We start from the raw sequence: 13,411 nt of genomic DNA on the forward strand, positions 1-13,411 counted from the left end.
CTACCAAATAAATCCTATCTAGATTAAGCATTCAATGTAAAAGATGAAACCATTAACTAACAGGAAGAACGTATAGATAACAAATCTTGTAGTGAGGGCCTTATAAATGGAATGTCGAATAAAATGTGAAGGAAATGTAGGATGGTTTTGAAGTATTAAAACTTTATATGCCAATCATAAACAAAATTTATGGTCAAAAGGTAAGTTGTCAATATAGTTGCATTATGTATGTTGTAAATATAACACGTATTAAATACTTGCATGAAACACGGCCCAAAAAATCCAAATAGAAAAAAAAAATAGCCAGGTAGTTCACAAAAAAGAAAAGCCAATGATCACCAAATATATGCAAAATGTTTAATATCCCTAGTAGTTAAGGAAATTTAAAGAGAGAAGTTTTTTCCAACCACCTAATTAGCAGATGAAAAAGAATACTAGTACAACATTGTGAATGTTCTAAATTGTTCATTGTAAAATGGTTGATTTCATGTTATATGAAATTCAACTCAATTTTGAAAGAGAGAGGAAAAAAAGATTGATAATACCCGGTGTGGGAAGTGTAAGGGGAAAACACCTACTCTCAGCCACTGCAGTTTGTATTAAGAATTGGTGTAAATATTTCTCGAAGACAAACTTGCAGTATGTAGCCAAAAACCTTGAAAGTGTTCTTGCCCTTTCCTTTCACTCTAGGGAATAATTAGGTGTACTTAGACTTACATATAAGCACAGGTATTTTTGATGGTGAAAATTATAATTAATTATAGTGTTCAGTCATAGGGAATTGGTTAAATAAATTATAATATATTCATATAATGAAATATTGTTCATTCATTAAAAATCACATAAGTAGTATTTTTGAGGCCTGTACCATGGGAGGAGGACAAAGGGGCATTGTTCTGCTTTAAATTTCAAATCATTATTATTTTTTAATCCAAGGGGAAACATTAGTCTTTTTTTGTTGAAATATAGTCAGTTTACAATTTCTGGCATACAGCATAATGTTGCAGTCATACATATACATATACTCATTTTCATACTCTTTTTTTCATTATAGTTTACTACAAGATAGTAAATAAAGTTCCCTGTGCTATACAGAAGAAACTTGTTTATCTATTTTATATATAGTAGTTTGCAAATCTTGAACTCCCAATTTATCTCTTCCCACTCCCTTTCCTCTTGGTAACCTTAAGTTGTTTACTATGTCTGTGAGTCTGTTTCTGTTTTGTAGACAAGTTTTTTTTTTTTTTTTTTTTTAGATTCCACATGTAAGTGATAGTATATGGTATTTTCCTTTCTCTTTCTGGCTTACTTCACTTAGGATGATGCTCTTCAGGTCCATCCATGTTGCTACAAATGGCATTCTTTTATTCTATTTTATGGCTGAGTAGTATTCCATTGTATAAATACACCACAGCTTCTTTATCTAGTCATCTGTCAGTGGACATTTAGGTTGTTTCCATGTCTTGGCTATTGTATATAGTGCTGCTGTGAATATTGGGGTGCATGTATCTTTTTGAATTAGAGTTCCCTCCAGATATATGCCCAGGAGTGGGACTGCTGGATCATAGGGTCGGTCTATTTTTAGTTGTTTAAAGAATCTCAAGACTTTTTTGTATAATGACTGCACCAAACTACATTCCTACCAGCAGTGTAGGAGGGTTCCTTTTTCTCCACATCCTCTCCAGCATTTCATTTGTGAACTTTGGAATGATGGCCATTCTGACTGGTGTGAGATGATGATGATAACTTTATTGTAGTTTTGACTTGCATTTCTCTGGTAATTAGTGATACTGAGCATTTTTTCATATGCCTATTGGCCATTTGTATGTCTTCATTGGAGAATTTGCTTGTTTCAGTCTTCTGCTCATTTTTATATCGGGTTGTTTGTTTTTTTTGTTAGGTTGTATGAGCTGTTTGTATATTCTGGAAATTAAGCCTTTGTCGGTCGCATCATTTGCAGACATTTTCTCTCATTCTGTAGGTGGTCATTTTGTTTTGCTTATGGTTTCTTTTGCTGTGCAGAAGCTTATAAGTTTAATTAGGTCCCATTTGTTTATTTTTGCACTTATTTCTGTTGCCTGGGTAGACTTCTCTAGGAGAACATTGCTAAGATTCATGTCAGAAAATGTTTTGCCTATGTTTTCTTCAAAGAAGTTTATAGTGTCTTGTCTTATATTTAAGTCTTTAAGTCATTTTGAGTTTATTTTTGTGTATGGAGTGAGGGAGTGTTCTAACTTCATTGATTTACATGCAGCTGTCTGGTTTTCCCAACACCACTTGCTAAAGAGACTATCTTTCTCCACTGTATATTCTTGCTTCCTTTGTCAAAGATGGATTGACTGTAAGTCTGTGGGTTTATTTCTGGGCTCTCTAATCTGTTCCATTGATCCATATATCTGTTTTTGTGCCAATACCATCCAGCTGGGCATACTGTCGTGTCAATTTAGACTGGGGTTCTTTTACTAAGGAAAAAGGCTGAATGTGTATTATATGGGCATTTAGAAACTTCTGCCACATCTTAATATTTAACCCATTTTATTTTTAAGATTTGTCCTTTTTTCCAAGGGAGTCATGGAGATCTGTTTCATATTGTATATTTCTATGATCAGCATAAACATTTCGTCAAGACTTAATTTTCTTATTCTGATGTAATTATTTCAAAAGGTAGTGGGGTTTTTTTGTTTGTTTTGGTGAATCACATCAAACATCAAACTGCTATCAAAATCAGGATGTTGTGCTAGACAAGGTTTCTCCACTTTTGCACTATTGATATTTGGGCAGGATAATTCTCTATTGTGGGGAGCTGTCCTGTGCTATAGGATGTTTAGCAGCTTCTCTGTATCAACTCAAAGTTGTGACAACCAAAATTGTCTTCACATATTGCCACATGTTCCCCTGGGGGCAAGGGTACCCCCTGAGAAACACTGTGCTGGAAGATAACCCCATGTTTACTTGAACTGTGTTTGGTTTCCTGTAAAAATATATCCCTGTAGGTTAAGTGTAACTTTAAGTGCCCCTCACTGTCAGTGTCATGAACAAAGTAGTATTTGTTGACTTTTTACCACGTGCCAGGCACCATGATGAGAACTTTACTTATGTTACCTAATTTAATCCTTATAACAGCACTGTGTTAGCAGATGGTACTAATGATATTAGAAAGTATTATTACCCACTTGTTACAGATGAGGAAAATGAGGCTTAGAGGTTACTTAACTTGAAGTCCTCTGGGAGCAGAGCTTAAGACCCAGACTTGGGTGTGGGTGGTTTATCTGGGAGATGATCCCAGGAAGCTGAGTGATAGAGAAGGAAGAGTGAAACAGGGAAGAAAGAAAAGTCAGTGAAGGGTTGATGTTGAGCTGGGATCTGTTAAAACAGGACCATAGGCACTACACTTATGAGGAGCTGGGAAGAATGCATCTCAGAACTATTTTCCTCTCTCCACTCCCTAGGTTGGGAAGAAGCTGGGAAATTTCTGCACTGACTCTCCCATTGGTTACTCCCGGGGGCATTAACCCTCCTTCCCTTCACTGATAAAAATGGTGAGCAATATTGATAAACACCCAGCCACTTTTCCCTTGGGGAATGTTAGTTTTCTGTCCCTAGGTAACAAATTACTACAAACTTAGTGGCTTAAAACAACACTCATTTAAAATTCAGTTTTATGGTCAGATGTCTGACGTGGCATTGCTGAGTTCTCTGCTCAGGGTATCACAAGGCTGAAAATATGGTGTTGACTGAGCTGAGCTCTCATCTGGAGTAACTAGGGGAAAATCCACCTCCAAGCACTTATGAGTTGTTGGCAGAATTAAGTTTCCTGTGGTTGTAGGACTGGGGTTCCCGCTTACTTGCTGGCTGTTTGCTGGGGATCACTCTCAACTCCTAAGAGCCACATGGCCTCCTTGGTCTTTAAGCCAGCTACCATGCCTTGAATCCTTCAAATCTCTGACTTCCTCTTCTTCCATTTTCAGAGAACAATTCAATGCTTTTAGCATATTTATAAGATTGTGCAACCATTATGACTGTCTCATTCCAGAATGTTTTAGTCACTGCAGTAAGAAACCTCATACCCATTAGCAGTCACTCTCCCACCCCTTGTACCCTCAACTCCTGGCAATTGCTAACCTACTTCCTGTCTCTATGGATTTGCCTATTCTAAACATTTCACATAGATGATATCATAAATATCCTTTGTGACTGGCTTCTTTCACTTAGCATAATGTTCAAGGTTCATCCACGTTGTGGCATGTATCAGTACTTCATTCCTTTTATGACTGAATAGTATTCCCATTGTATGATGATTCCACATTTTGTATATCCATTATCACTTCATGGAATTTGGATTATTTCCACTTTTTGGCTATTATGAATAATGTTATGAACTTTTAAAATTGAAATATAGTCACAATTGTTATGAACATTTATGTACACAGTTTTGTGTGGACATATTTTTAGTTCTCTTGGGTATAGGGTATATTCCTAGGAGTGGAATTTCTGGGTCATTTGGTTACTGTGTGTTGAACTTTCTGAGGAGTAGCCAGATTGTTTCCCAAAGTGACTGCACCATTTTACAGAGCAGTGTATGAGAGTTCTTTCTCCACATTCTCCCAATGCTTGTTACTGTCTTTTTTATTATACCATCCTAGTGGATATGTAATGGCATCTCATTGTGGCTTTGATTTGCATTTCGCTGATGGCTAATAATGTTGAACATTTTCCAGGTGTTTTTCAGCCATTCATATATACTCTGACAAAAAATTTCTGTCGAAATCGTGTGACTATTTTTTAAATGTTGGGTTATTTGTCTTTTTAATTATTGAGTTGTAAGAGTCCTTTTTTAGATTCTGGATATTAGACCCGTATCAGATACAGAGTTTGCAAATATTTTCTCCCTTTCTAAGGGTTCCTTCATTTTCTTTATGGTGTCTTTGAAGCACAACAATATTTTAATTTGATGACATTCATGTTTCCTTTGTTGCTTATGCTCTTGTCATATAAAAGAAATCTTGCTTATATCAAAGTCATGAAAATGTACACTTTTTTTTTTCTAGAGGTTACATGTTAAGCTCTTATGTTTGGGTCTTTGATTCATTTTGAGTTAATTTTTATATATGATGTAAAGCTAGGGATCCAACCTCATTCTTTGCAGTTAGATATCCAGTTGTCCCAGCACCATTTGTTAAAGGGACTATTCTTTCCCCACTAAATAATCTTGGTACCTTTGTAGAAAATCAGTTGACCATACATATATAGGCATATTTCTGAATTCTCAGATCTATTCTATTGATCCATATATTTACTTGTATGCCAGTACCACACAGTCTTGATTACTGTAGAGTTACAGTAAGTTTTAAAATTAGAAACTGTGAGTCCTCCAACTTTAGCCTTCCTTTTCAAGGTTTTTTTGTTTTTGGCCATTTGTAGTCCCTTGCAATTCTATATGAATTTTAAGACCAGCTTGTCCATTTCTGCAAAAAAGGAATTTGGAATTTTAATAAGGATTTCACTGAAACTGTAGATCAGTTTTGGGAGTATTAACATCTTAACAATATTGTCTTCCAATTCATGAAGGTGGAATTTCTTTTCATTTATTTAGGTCTTTAATTTTTTCAACATTGTTTTAGTGCAGTCTTGCACTCCTTTTGTTAAATTTATTTCTAAGTATTTCATTCCTTATGATTCTACTGTTAATAGAATTGTTCATCTTATTTTCAGATTTTTCATTGCCAAGTGTTTAGAAAGAGTTGATTTTTGGATTTGATCTTGCAGCCTGCAACTTTACTGAACCCATTTATTGGTTCTGATAGTTTTTTAGTGGATTTCTTAGGATTGTCTATACATAAAATTATGTCATCTGTAAATACAGTTTTACTTCTTACTTTCCAATCTGAGTGCCTTTTATTTCTGTTTCTTGCCTAATTGCCCTGGCTAGAACCGCCAGTACAGCATTGAACAGAAGCAGTGAGAGCAGACATCTTGTTCCTAATCTTAGGGGGGAGCCTTTCACCATTAAGTGTGATGTTAGCTATGGATTTCTTGTAAATGTCTTCTGTGAGATTGAGAAAGCTACTTTTTAGTCCTAGTTTGTTGAGTGGTTTTCAGTCACAAAACGATGTTACATTTTGGCAAATTTTTTTCTGCATCTGTTGAACTGGTCACATGGTTTGTTTTGCCTTCTTTCTATTAATTTATATCACATTGATTTTTAAAAAAATGTATTATAGTCCATTACAATGTGTCAATTTCTGGTGTGCAGCATAATGTCCCAGTCATGCATATATATCTATATACATATATTCATTTTCATATTCTTTTTCATTAAAGGTTGTCACAAGATATTGAATATAGTACCCTGTGCTATACAGAAGAAATTTGTTTTTTATCTATTTTTATATATAGTGGTTAACATTTGCAAATCTCAAAATCCCAAATTTATCCCTTCCCAACCCACATTGATTTATGTGTTGAACTTCTAATATTTTTTTCTTTCTAAAAAGGGTAAATGAGTGATTAGTTTTATGAATCCTTTATGTCTGAAATTTTTCTCATTTCAGTTATGGATTATATCTTACCTGGACATAGGGTTCTTGGAATGCAGTCCTTTTTTCCTTAGTCTGTATACACCTTTCAGGTTCCAGTATGGCACAGGAGAGCTCCAGTGGCAGTCTGTTTATTTTACCCTTGTCAGTACCCTTTTCTTCTTCTCTATAAGACTTGATTTTTACTCTTAGGGTTCAAAAGCTTCACCATAATGTGTCAGTTGTCTTTTTTCCCCCTATTATAGTTGCCTGGCATTTGGTGAACTTCTTTGATCTGAAAATTCAGTTCTTTCTTCAGCTCAAAAGTTTTATTATTTGATCATTGCTTTTGTTTTCTTCACTTTTTCTGAATATCTTAGTATTTGCATATTAGGTTTTCTGGACCTGTCCTCCATGTCTCTTACATTTTTACCAATAATTGACATTTCTTTGTACTTTTTTGCTTACTGAGGTAGTAGTTCCTTCACTTCATTTTCCTACTTTACTAGTTTGGTTTTCAATACCTTCTGTATTGCAATGTTAACCCCTAGATTTCATGTTCCTTTTAGTCGCCCCTCTCCAAAATGTTTGTAGTTATTCTCTATGTGCATCCCTTTAAACATTCTTATTACATTGTTACTGTTTCTCCCATTAACTTGGCTTAGTAGAAGCTGCCTGTTCTGCCCATTCTGGTTTCCCTAGTTTGAACTGCTAAGCAGTTTCTTAGATGTCTTTGAAAGTTCTTTGCTTTCTTAGGTCCGAGGAGTGTGTCCTCCCAAACACCTGTATAGGTGTGGCGAGTGAAGGCTGTTTGGGCCATGGTGAGTGTTGCCAGTGACCTGCAGGAACTGAGCTCAAAAATTGTGAGACAGCATCTGGGTTTAGAGAGGCTCTTTTAGTTGAAGGCAAGATAAAGAACCAGAGGAAACAAGTCAACATCGAAGAGGTAACACCCAGAGAAGAGCAGATAAGCCATGGAAGGATCAGAAACCTCAGTTCTTGACAGGGAGGCCTGCTGTTTTTTTGTTAATTGTCCTTGGTTTCTCACAAAACCTTTGCATATCCTCTTAGGATACAAGTTATGTCTCCTCGCCCCACCTGCTCCTACCACACACCCACCCTCCACCCCTTTCCCGAGGTGCCTGAGTTGATCTCTCTTCCCAGACTGGGCGGCAGTCACATCATTGTTGCCGTGAGATGCTTTTATCTCCACACAGGGCTCAGGAGATGGAGACCCAGCTCCTCAACATCCTTTTTTTTAAAAATTGAGTTATAGTCAGTTTAGAATGTTGTGTCAATTTCCAGTGTAGAGCACAATTTTTCAGTTATACATGAACATACATATATTCATTGTCACATTCTTTTTCACTGTGAGCTACCACAAGATCTTGTATATATTTCCCTGTGCTATACAGTATAATGTTGTTTATCTATTCTACATATGCCTGTCAGTATCTACAAATTTCAAACTCCCAGTCTGTCCCTTCCCACCTCTCTGCCTGCTGGCAACCACAAGTTTGTATTCTATGTCTGTGAGTCTGTTTCTGTTTTGTATTTACTCAACATCCTTATTGTAGTGACTTAGGTTAACCTCATCAGGGAGCTCCTTTGTAGGCATTTCTTCCAAACAATTTCATTCCTTTCCTCAATCCCCTTTGTGAAATTCTCCTTCACTCCCTAAAGTTTAACTGTCTTCTTAGAGCCTTTAATCTGTACAGATTGGCCAAAGTATCTCACGTCATTGGGTCAGGGATACTCACTTCCAGCTCCTTTTGTACCTGCCATGTGATTCAGGCTTTGCTTTAGGGTTAAATACAGATCAATAATCATGAGTTATGTCCTTATCTCCTTTTATAGTATATTTTTCTCGATATTTATGGTTCTTTTCTCTTTTAATAATTCATGTATTTACTGTTCTAATTTGCTTCTGTTGTCTAGTTCAAGTATCATGAAGTGGCAGCTGTTTGCTGAATTCCACCTAGGGCTGATGCATTCAGTTGGGATATAATAAAGTTGTTATTGTGTTGTTTGAATATAAGCTTACCTTTTGATGGGACAGGCACGCCCTGCCTCCCCACACCTCACTTACACCTGACACTGTCTACATTTTTATTAGCTCCCCTATCTTTGAAGGCATTTGGCTTTGAAGTTTGGGACCTTGGGCTCAAGATGTCATTGTAATGTATTTGCTTGCAAATAATCTTAAATATTTACAATGGATAATATTGTGAATTAGAGGCCTATGTCATGAATTGTAATTCAGGTCTGTTATTTACTGTCATTGCTGGCTATGCTTGGAGAATGACTTTGAGTTGTTTTGCTATCCAATTGAAAAGTTTTTTTTAAGTCTTGTTTCTAAAATGTTTCTATCCCAAACATGTTATTGTGTTTTCATTTAATTAGGTTGCCTGTCACTTTGCTAAAGGTATAATTAGCAAATTCTATCTCTATTGTGTTTGATTCAAAACTACTGGAGAACAAGATAACTTATCCTGTGTGCTTTGACAGACCCGAGACTCTTGTAGTTTTCACAAATGACATCCTTTATTTATACCAGGTGCCTATTAGCATTATATAAATTCTCCGTGGTTTTGGTGTCTCTTTGTTTCTCTGAAACAGGTATACCAACCCATTTCACTTTAGTTCAATTGAATCTTCTTTATGATCTTTTCCATAATTGCAGAGTGACATTCACTTACTTACTCCAAAATATAATTTCGAAATGCAAACTAAATGTTCCCCTGTAGGGGGTGCAATCTGTTGTAAACTCTTAATGTGTGTAATAAAAGCTACAAACCACAGAGGGAACATTCGTAGGCTCTCTCCATGTTAACACAGGTTATTTAAGTGGTTTAAAACCCTTGGATATTTGATGATAGCTGTTGTTTTCCTCAAGTTGTAAAATTTGCATAATGTTAGGAAAAATGCAATAAATTTACTTTTTGTTACGGTTTTGGGCATTGTATTAATCAGGGTTCTCCAGAGAAGCAGAATCAATTGTGTATGTGTGTGCTGTATATATGTATGTGTGTATATATATACACACACACACTATATATATATATAAGAGAGAGAGAGAGAGTTTTATAGTGGGAGCTGGCAAATCTGAAATCTGTTGGGCAGACTGGCTGGCTGGAAATTCAGGTAAAACATGTAAGCTGCAGGCTGGAAACAGAATTCCTTCTCTTGGAAACTTTAGTCTTTGCTCTTAACGTCTTCAACTAATTGGATGAGTCCTACCCATATTATGGAGGATAATCTGCTTTACTTAAAGTCATCTCATTGTAGATGTTAATCACAACTAAAAAATAACTTTACAGCAACATCTAAACTAGTTTTTGATCAAACAACTGAGTACCATAGTCTAGCCATGTTGACACATAAAATTAATCATCAGTGGGAATCTTGCATACATTTTTGTCACTTCAGGCATGAATCATAATTAAAGATAATGGTAGCTAGGTTTTTTTGGTAGCTTGGATTCAATATTTAGTATAATTCTGCAGTAATAAAGATGCAAATTTATACATTAGTACTCCAAAGTTGAGTGGGTGGGACATGAAACATATAAACCATAAACCATCCTTCTTACTAGTTTGGATTTTTTTCCATAATATTTTCTTCCCAGGTAATCTCCTATAGTAGTGTTGTTCCAGTTTGTCCTTTGAAACTTAGCTTTCAATTTCTGTGTATGCATTCAGTATTGGCATTTTTGAACACATAATTAGAAAAGTAGCCAAAATGTGGGAATTAATGAACTTGCTATCCTGTGGAATTTCTGAAATCCTAAAATTGTTACAACACAGAATGTTCCAGGACCTCACACGTTTCTATGAAATGTATCTTCTGGGTTATGTTCCTCATGTGGTTTGTGTATGCTTCCAGCTCAGGGAGATGTCAAGCTTGCTTTTCCTTTGTCCTCGCATGATTCAGTTGGAGGTCTTCTAGTTACATTTGCCCTCTAATTTTTTTTTCTTTTTTGGTCTCTGAGTTTTTATTTGTCTTCCATAGTTCAGTTCACATAAAATATCTTTTTTTTTTTTTCCCCTACAGTCCTGAAGTGGTTCTCCCTCTCTCCCTCTGTCTCTTTCCTCTCTTCTCTCTCAGTTCTGATCCTGATGTTAATAATATTCTCTCCTTACTTGGATTTCAACTTACGTGGCAGTCTCCATCTATGTTGTTTTTCTAAGGTTACTGCAATTTATTTTTTAAATCCTAGAATGGTGAATGGAAGCTGTGTGTGTGTGTGTGTATCTTTTTAATTGTTTGAGCTTAATCTCTATATGACTTTCCATTGGCTTGCCTTCTTGTGACCCCCAGGGTTGGGCAGGAAATTAGTTTTTGTCCAGAATAGCAGGATACAACAGGAATGATTTTCTTAGTGCCAAAGCCTCTTTGCTGCAAAAGCACAAATTGAAAGAGTGGCTAAGATTGACTTAACTCATTAGATTGCCTGCTGATAAGAATTTATGTTTAGACTTTGGAAGGAAAGGGAGATTTTGTTTTCCCCCCTGAGCTGGAGATAGGCCCCAGTTACAGAGAAAAGAAAGAAGAAAAAATGTTAGTTTCATATAGTATTGAGCAATATTCTGTGTCATAAATCAAGTTTTAAAGGACTAGTCATTTGTCAGATTGTGTCTTTATACCCTATTGTGTGATTGTGAGTTGGGGGTGCACATAGGTTCACTCAGGCAATCCTTAATGTAAAGTTTATTAGCTTTTACTTTGATTTCTCCATTATTAAAGAAAAATATTGAGGAAGTGATCAAAACAAGTTTTTGTTTTTATTAATTTTTTGGCAAACTCAGCTCTTTCAAGCTGTTGATTTTTGCAGATGTGTTTCATCAGTTCTTAAGAATGAAGCCAGGAATGTTTGCTGGCTCCCAGGTTAGTACCACCCAGAAATTTTTTACAAATCTGTTTTCTGAAAATAAGATATTTTGCAGGGTAGAATAGGGAATCTTGGCATTTTGTGCACTAGCAGATTTGAAAACTATATTTAAATAGTACATTTTTAATATTGCTTTTTAATATACTGCTTATTTTAATTCCATGTTGGCTTTCTGGCTTGTTTTGGGTGTTCATTATTTCATAGTTAATGATTTTTATGGAAAGGAGATGAAAGTTACTCACATTTTTATTTTCTCCGGAAAATTTTAATACACTTTGTGTCACCTTAGAATAGTTTCTTGTTATTCAGGGAGCTCCTTACGAGAGGGTTAGTCTCCAAGGATTTTGATACTTGCTAGTAGACCGTGACTATTTGATCCGTCAACAACAACTCTGTCTTTATAGAGTATTTCTTACACAGTTAAAATAACTAGGTTAAGATATTGTTCTGATGCACTTTATTTGAACCAGACTAGAGTAAGAAGAGTTGAGAAAATAAGCTGGGATGATTCGTCCCGTCATTTGGCAGATATTTATTAAGTTGTGACAGGCTCTGACGCTGTCCTGTCTCTAAAGAAACTGACTATTTAGACAAAAATGAAAGCAATTATATTCAGTAGAGTGACTGTTAGAAAAGGGATTCCTTTTCCTGTTGGTGTCAATTCCGCCACTTTGAGCTTTGAAGTTGGGGAACAAAACAGAAGCAAAGATGCAGAGAAACTTATTTTGAAAACAAAAAGTAAAATTTCAGCTTCCAATAGAGAACCATGGTACCATGCTCTTTTTCTTTTTAAATCCTAAATAAAATTAATGTGTGTCATAAAGCAGAGTTCCTCAAGTTGAGGGATGTATCCTACCCTTTTGAAGAAAAATAAAATCCCTGTGGACTTCCAGTGTCAACTGAAATTGTTATAATATTACTTAAATTATCCATTTTACTTATATTAGTATGTTACTTAGTATGCACAAACATAAAACTAGATAAATTTTACGCTTATGACTCTTATACTAAATCAAACCAAAACAAGTGTACAAATTAAATAGGACAACAAAACCATTACAATTGAACATTACAATTCAGTTCAAATCAACGTGGATTTAATGGGATAGGTGACGCTGCTTTGCTGAAATAGCATTGATTTGGAGAATTATAGCAGAAAGATGTCACCACAAGTCTAGTTCTGTGATTTATCTAGTTCTGTATTTGGGTTTTGACAATACTTAGCAAATGCCTGCTTACATAAGTTTTGTTATTCAAACAATATTAATACCTTTATATCTCTGATTTAGAACTTAGGCAAATCAAACTGCATCTTGAGTAAAACTCTGCCAGTGAGTAATCTTGAAACAGCAGATTAAAGATATATCACTTGGCAACTCTGTAAAGCTTTATTACTTGAAGATAAAGTTATTCTAATTGATATCTTCCTTAAATACATATTTGATGCAACTATTGCTAGAATCAGGAATAGAAAAACTCTTCTGTGTCCTTATGACCATACTCATTCCCAATAAGTTGATATGAGTTGGCAGTTAAAGATAACACTGGGCTCTCCCACCTTTTTGCTTACATAGAGCCTTCCAGTCATACAGTTTTCCCTGATGTTATTCGACATAAACTCACTTGCACATACAAACTACTGCATAAAAACCTTACAGCAGTATGCAGTTGCATGAGGTCATCCAAAAGATGCATACTATCTTTAAATTTCTTTTTAAAAGATGATCATAAAAATTAAAACAAAGAGTATTTTCAAAACATCAAGAATTAGAAGACCTTTAATAGTACATCTGTGGATCTCAGTTTGAAATATACTGCTGTAGAGTACACAACAGTTCCTGATGGTGAAAAAAAAAGACTTTCGGCTCCAAATCCAGATTTCTGTCTATTTAAGTTGGTAGTTTCTCAACTCTAGATCCATTATTGAAGCATAGCATTACAATGATATTGAAATCTGATATCCAGGACCTGACGTGAAATACAAGGAATTTAGGTATGTTCCAGG

General features: G+C 35.4%; 1 protein-coding gene across 3 annotated transcripts in view; it reads left to right on the forward strand.

The window, feature by feature from the left end:
- ACYP2 (acylphosphatase 2) overlaps positions 1 to 13,411 on the forward strand; it is a 121,786-nt gene that overhangs the window by 46,057 nt on the left and 62,318 nt on the right. Inside the window, exon 4 of one of the 3 annotated variants that reach the window (XM_032497564.1) lies at positions 3,450 to 3,539. The exons of the other annotated variants lie outside the window; for them this stretch is intronic. Within the exon in view, the coding sequence (XP_032353455.1) occupies positions 3,450 to 3,531 (82 nt within the window). The 3' untranslated portion in view covers positions 3,532 to 3,539. The remainder of the gene's footprint in view (positions 1 to 3,449; positions 3,540 to 13,411) is intronic. 3 annotated transcript variants of the gene reach the window in all.

Source organism: Camelus ferus, chromosome 15 (genome assembly GCF_009834535.1).
Source record: "Camelus ferus isolate YT-003-E chromosome 15, BCGSAC_Cfer_1.0, whole genome shotgun sequence".
Classification (NCBI taxonomy): domain Eukaryota; kingdom Metazoa; phylum Chordata; class Mammalia; order Artiodactyla; family Camelidae; genus Camelus; species Camelus ferus.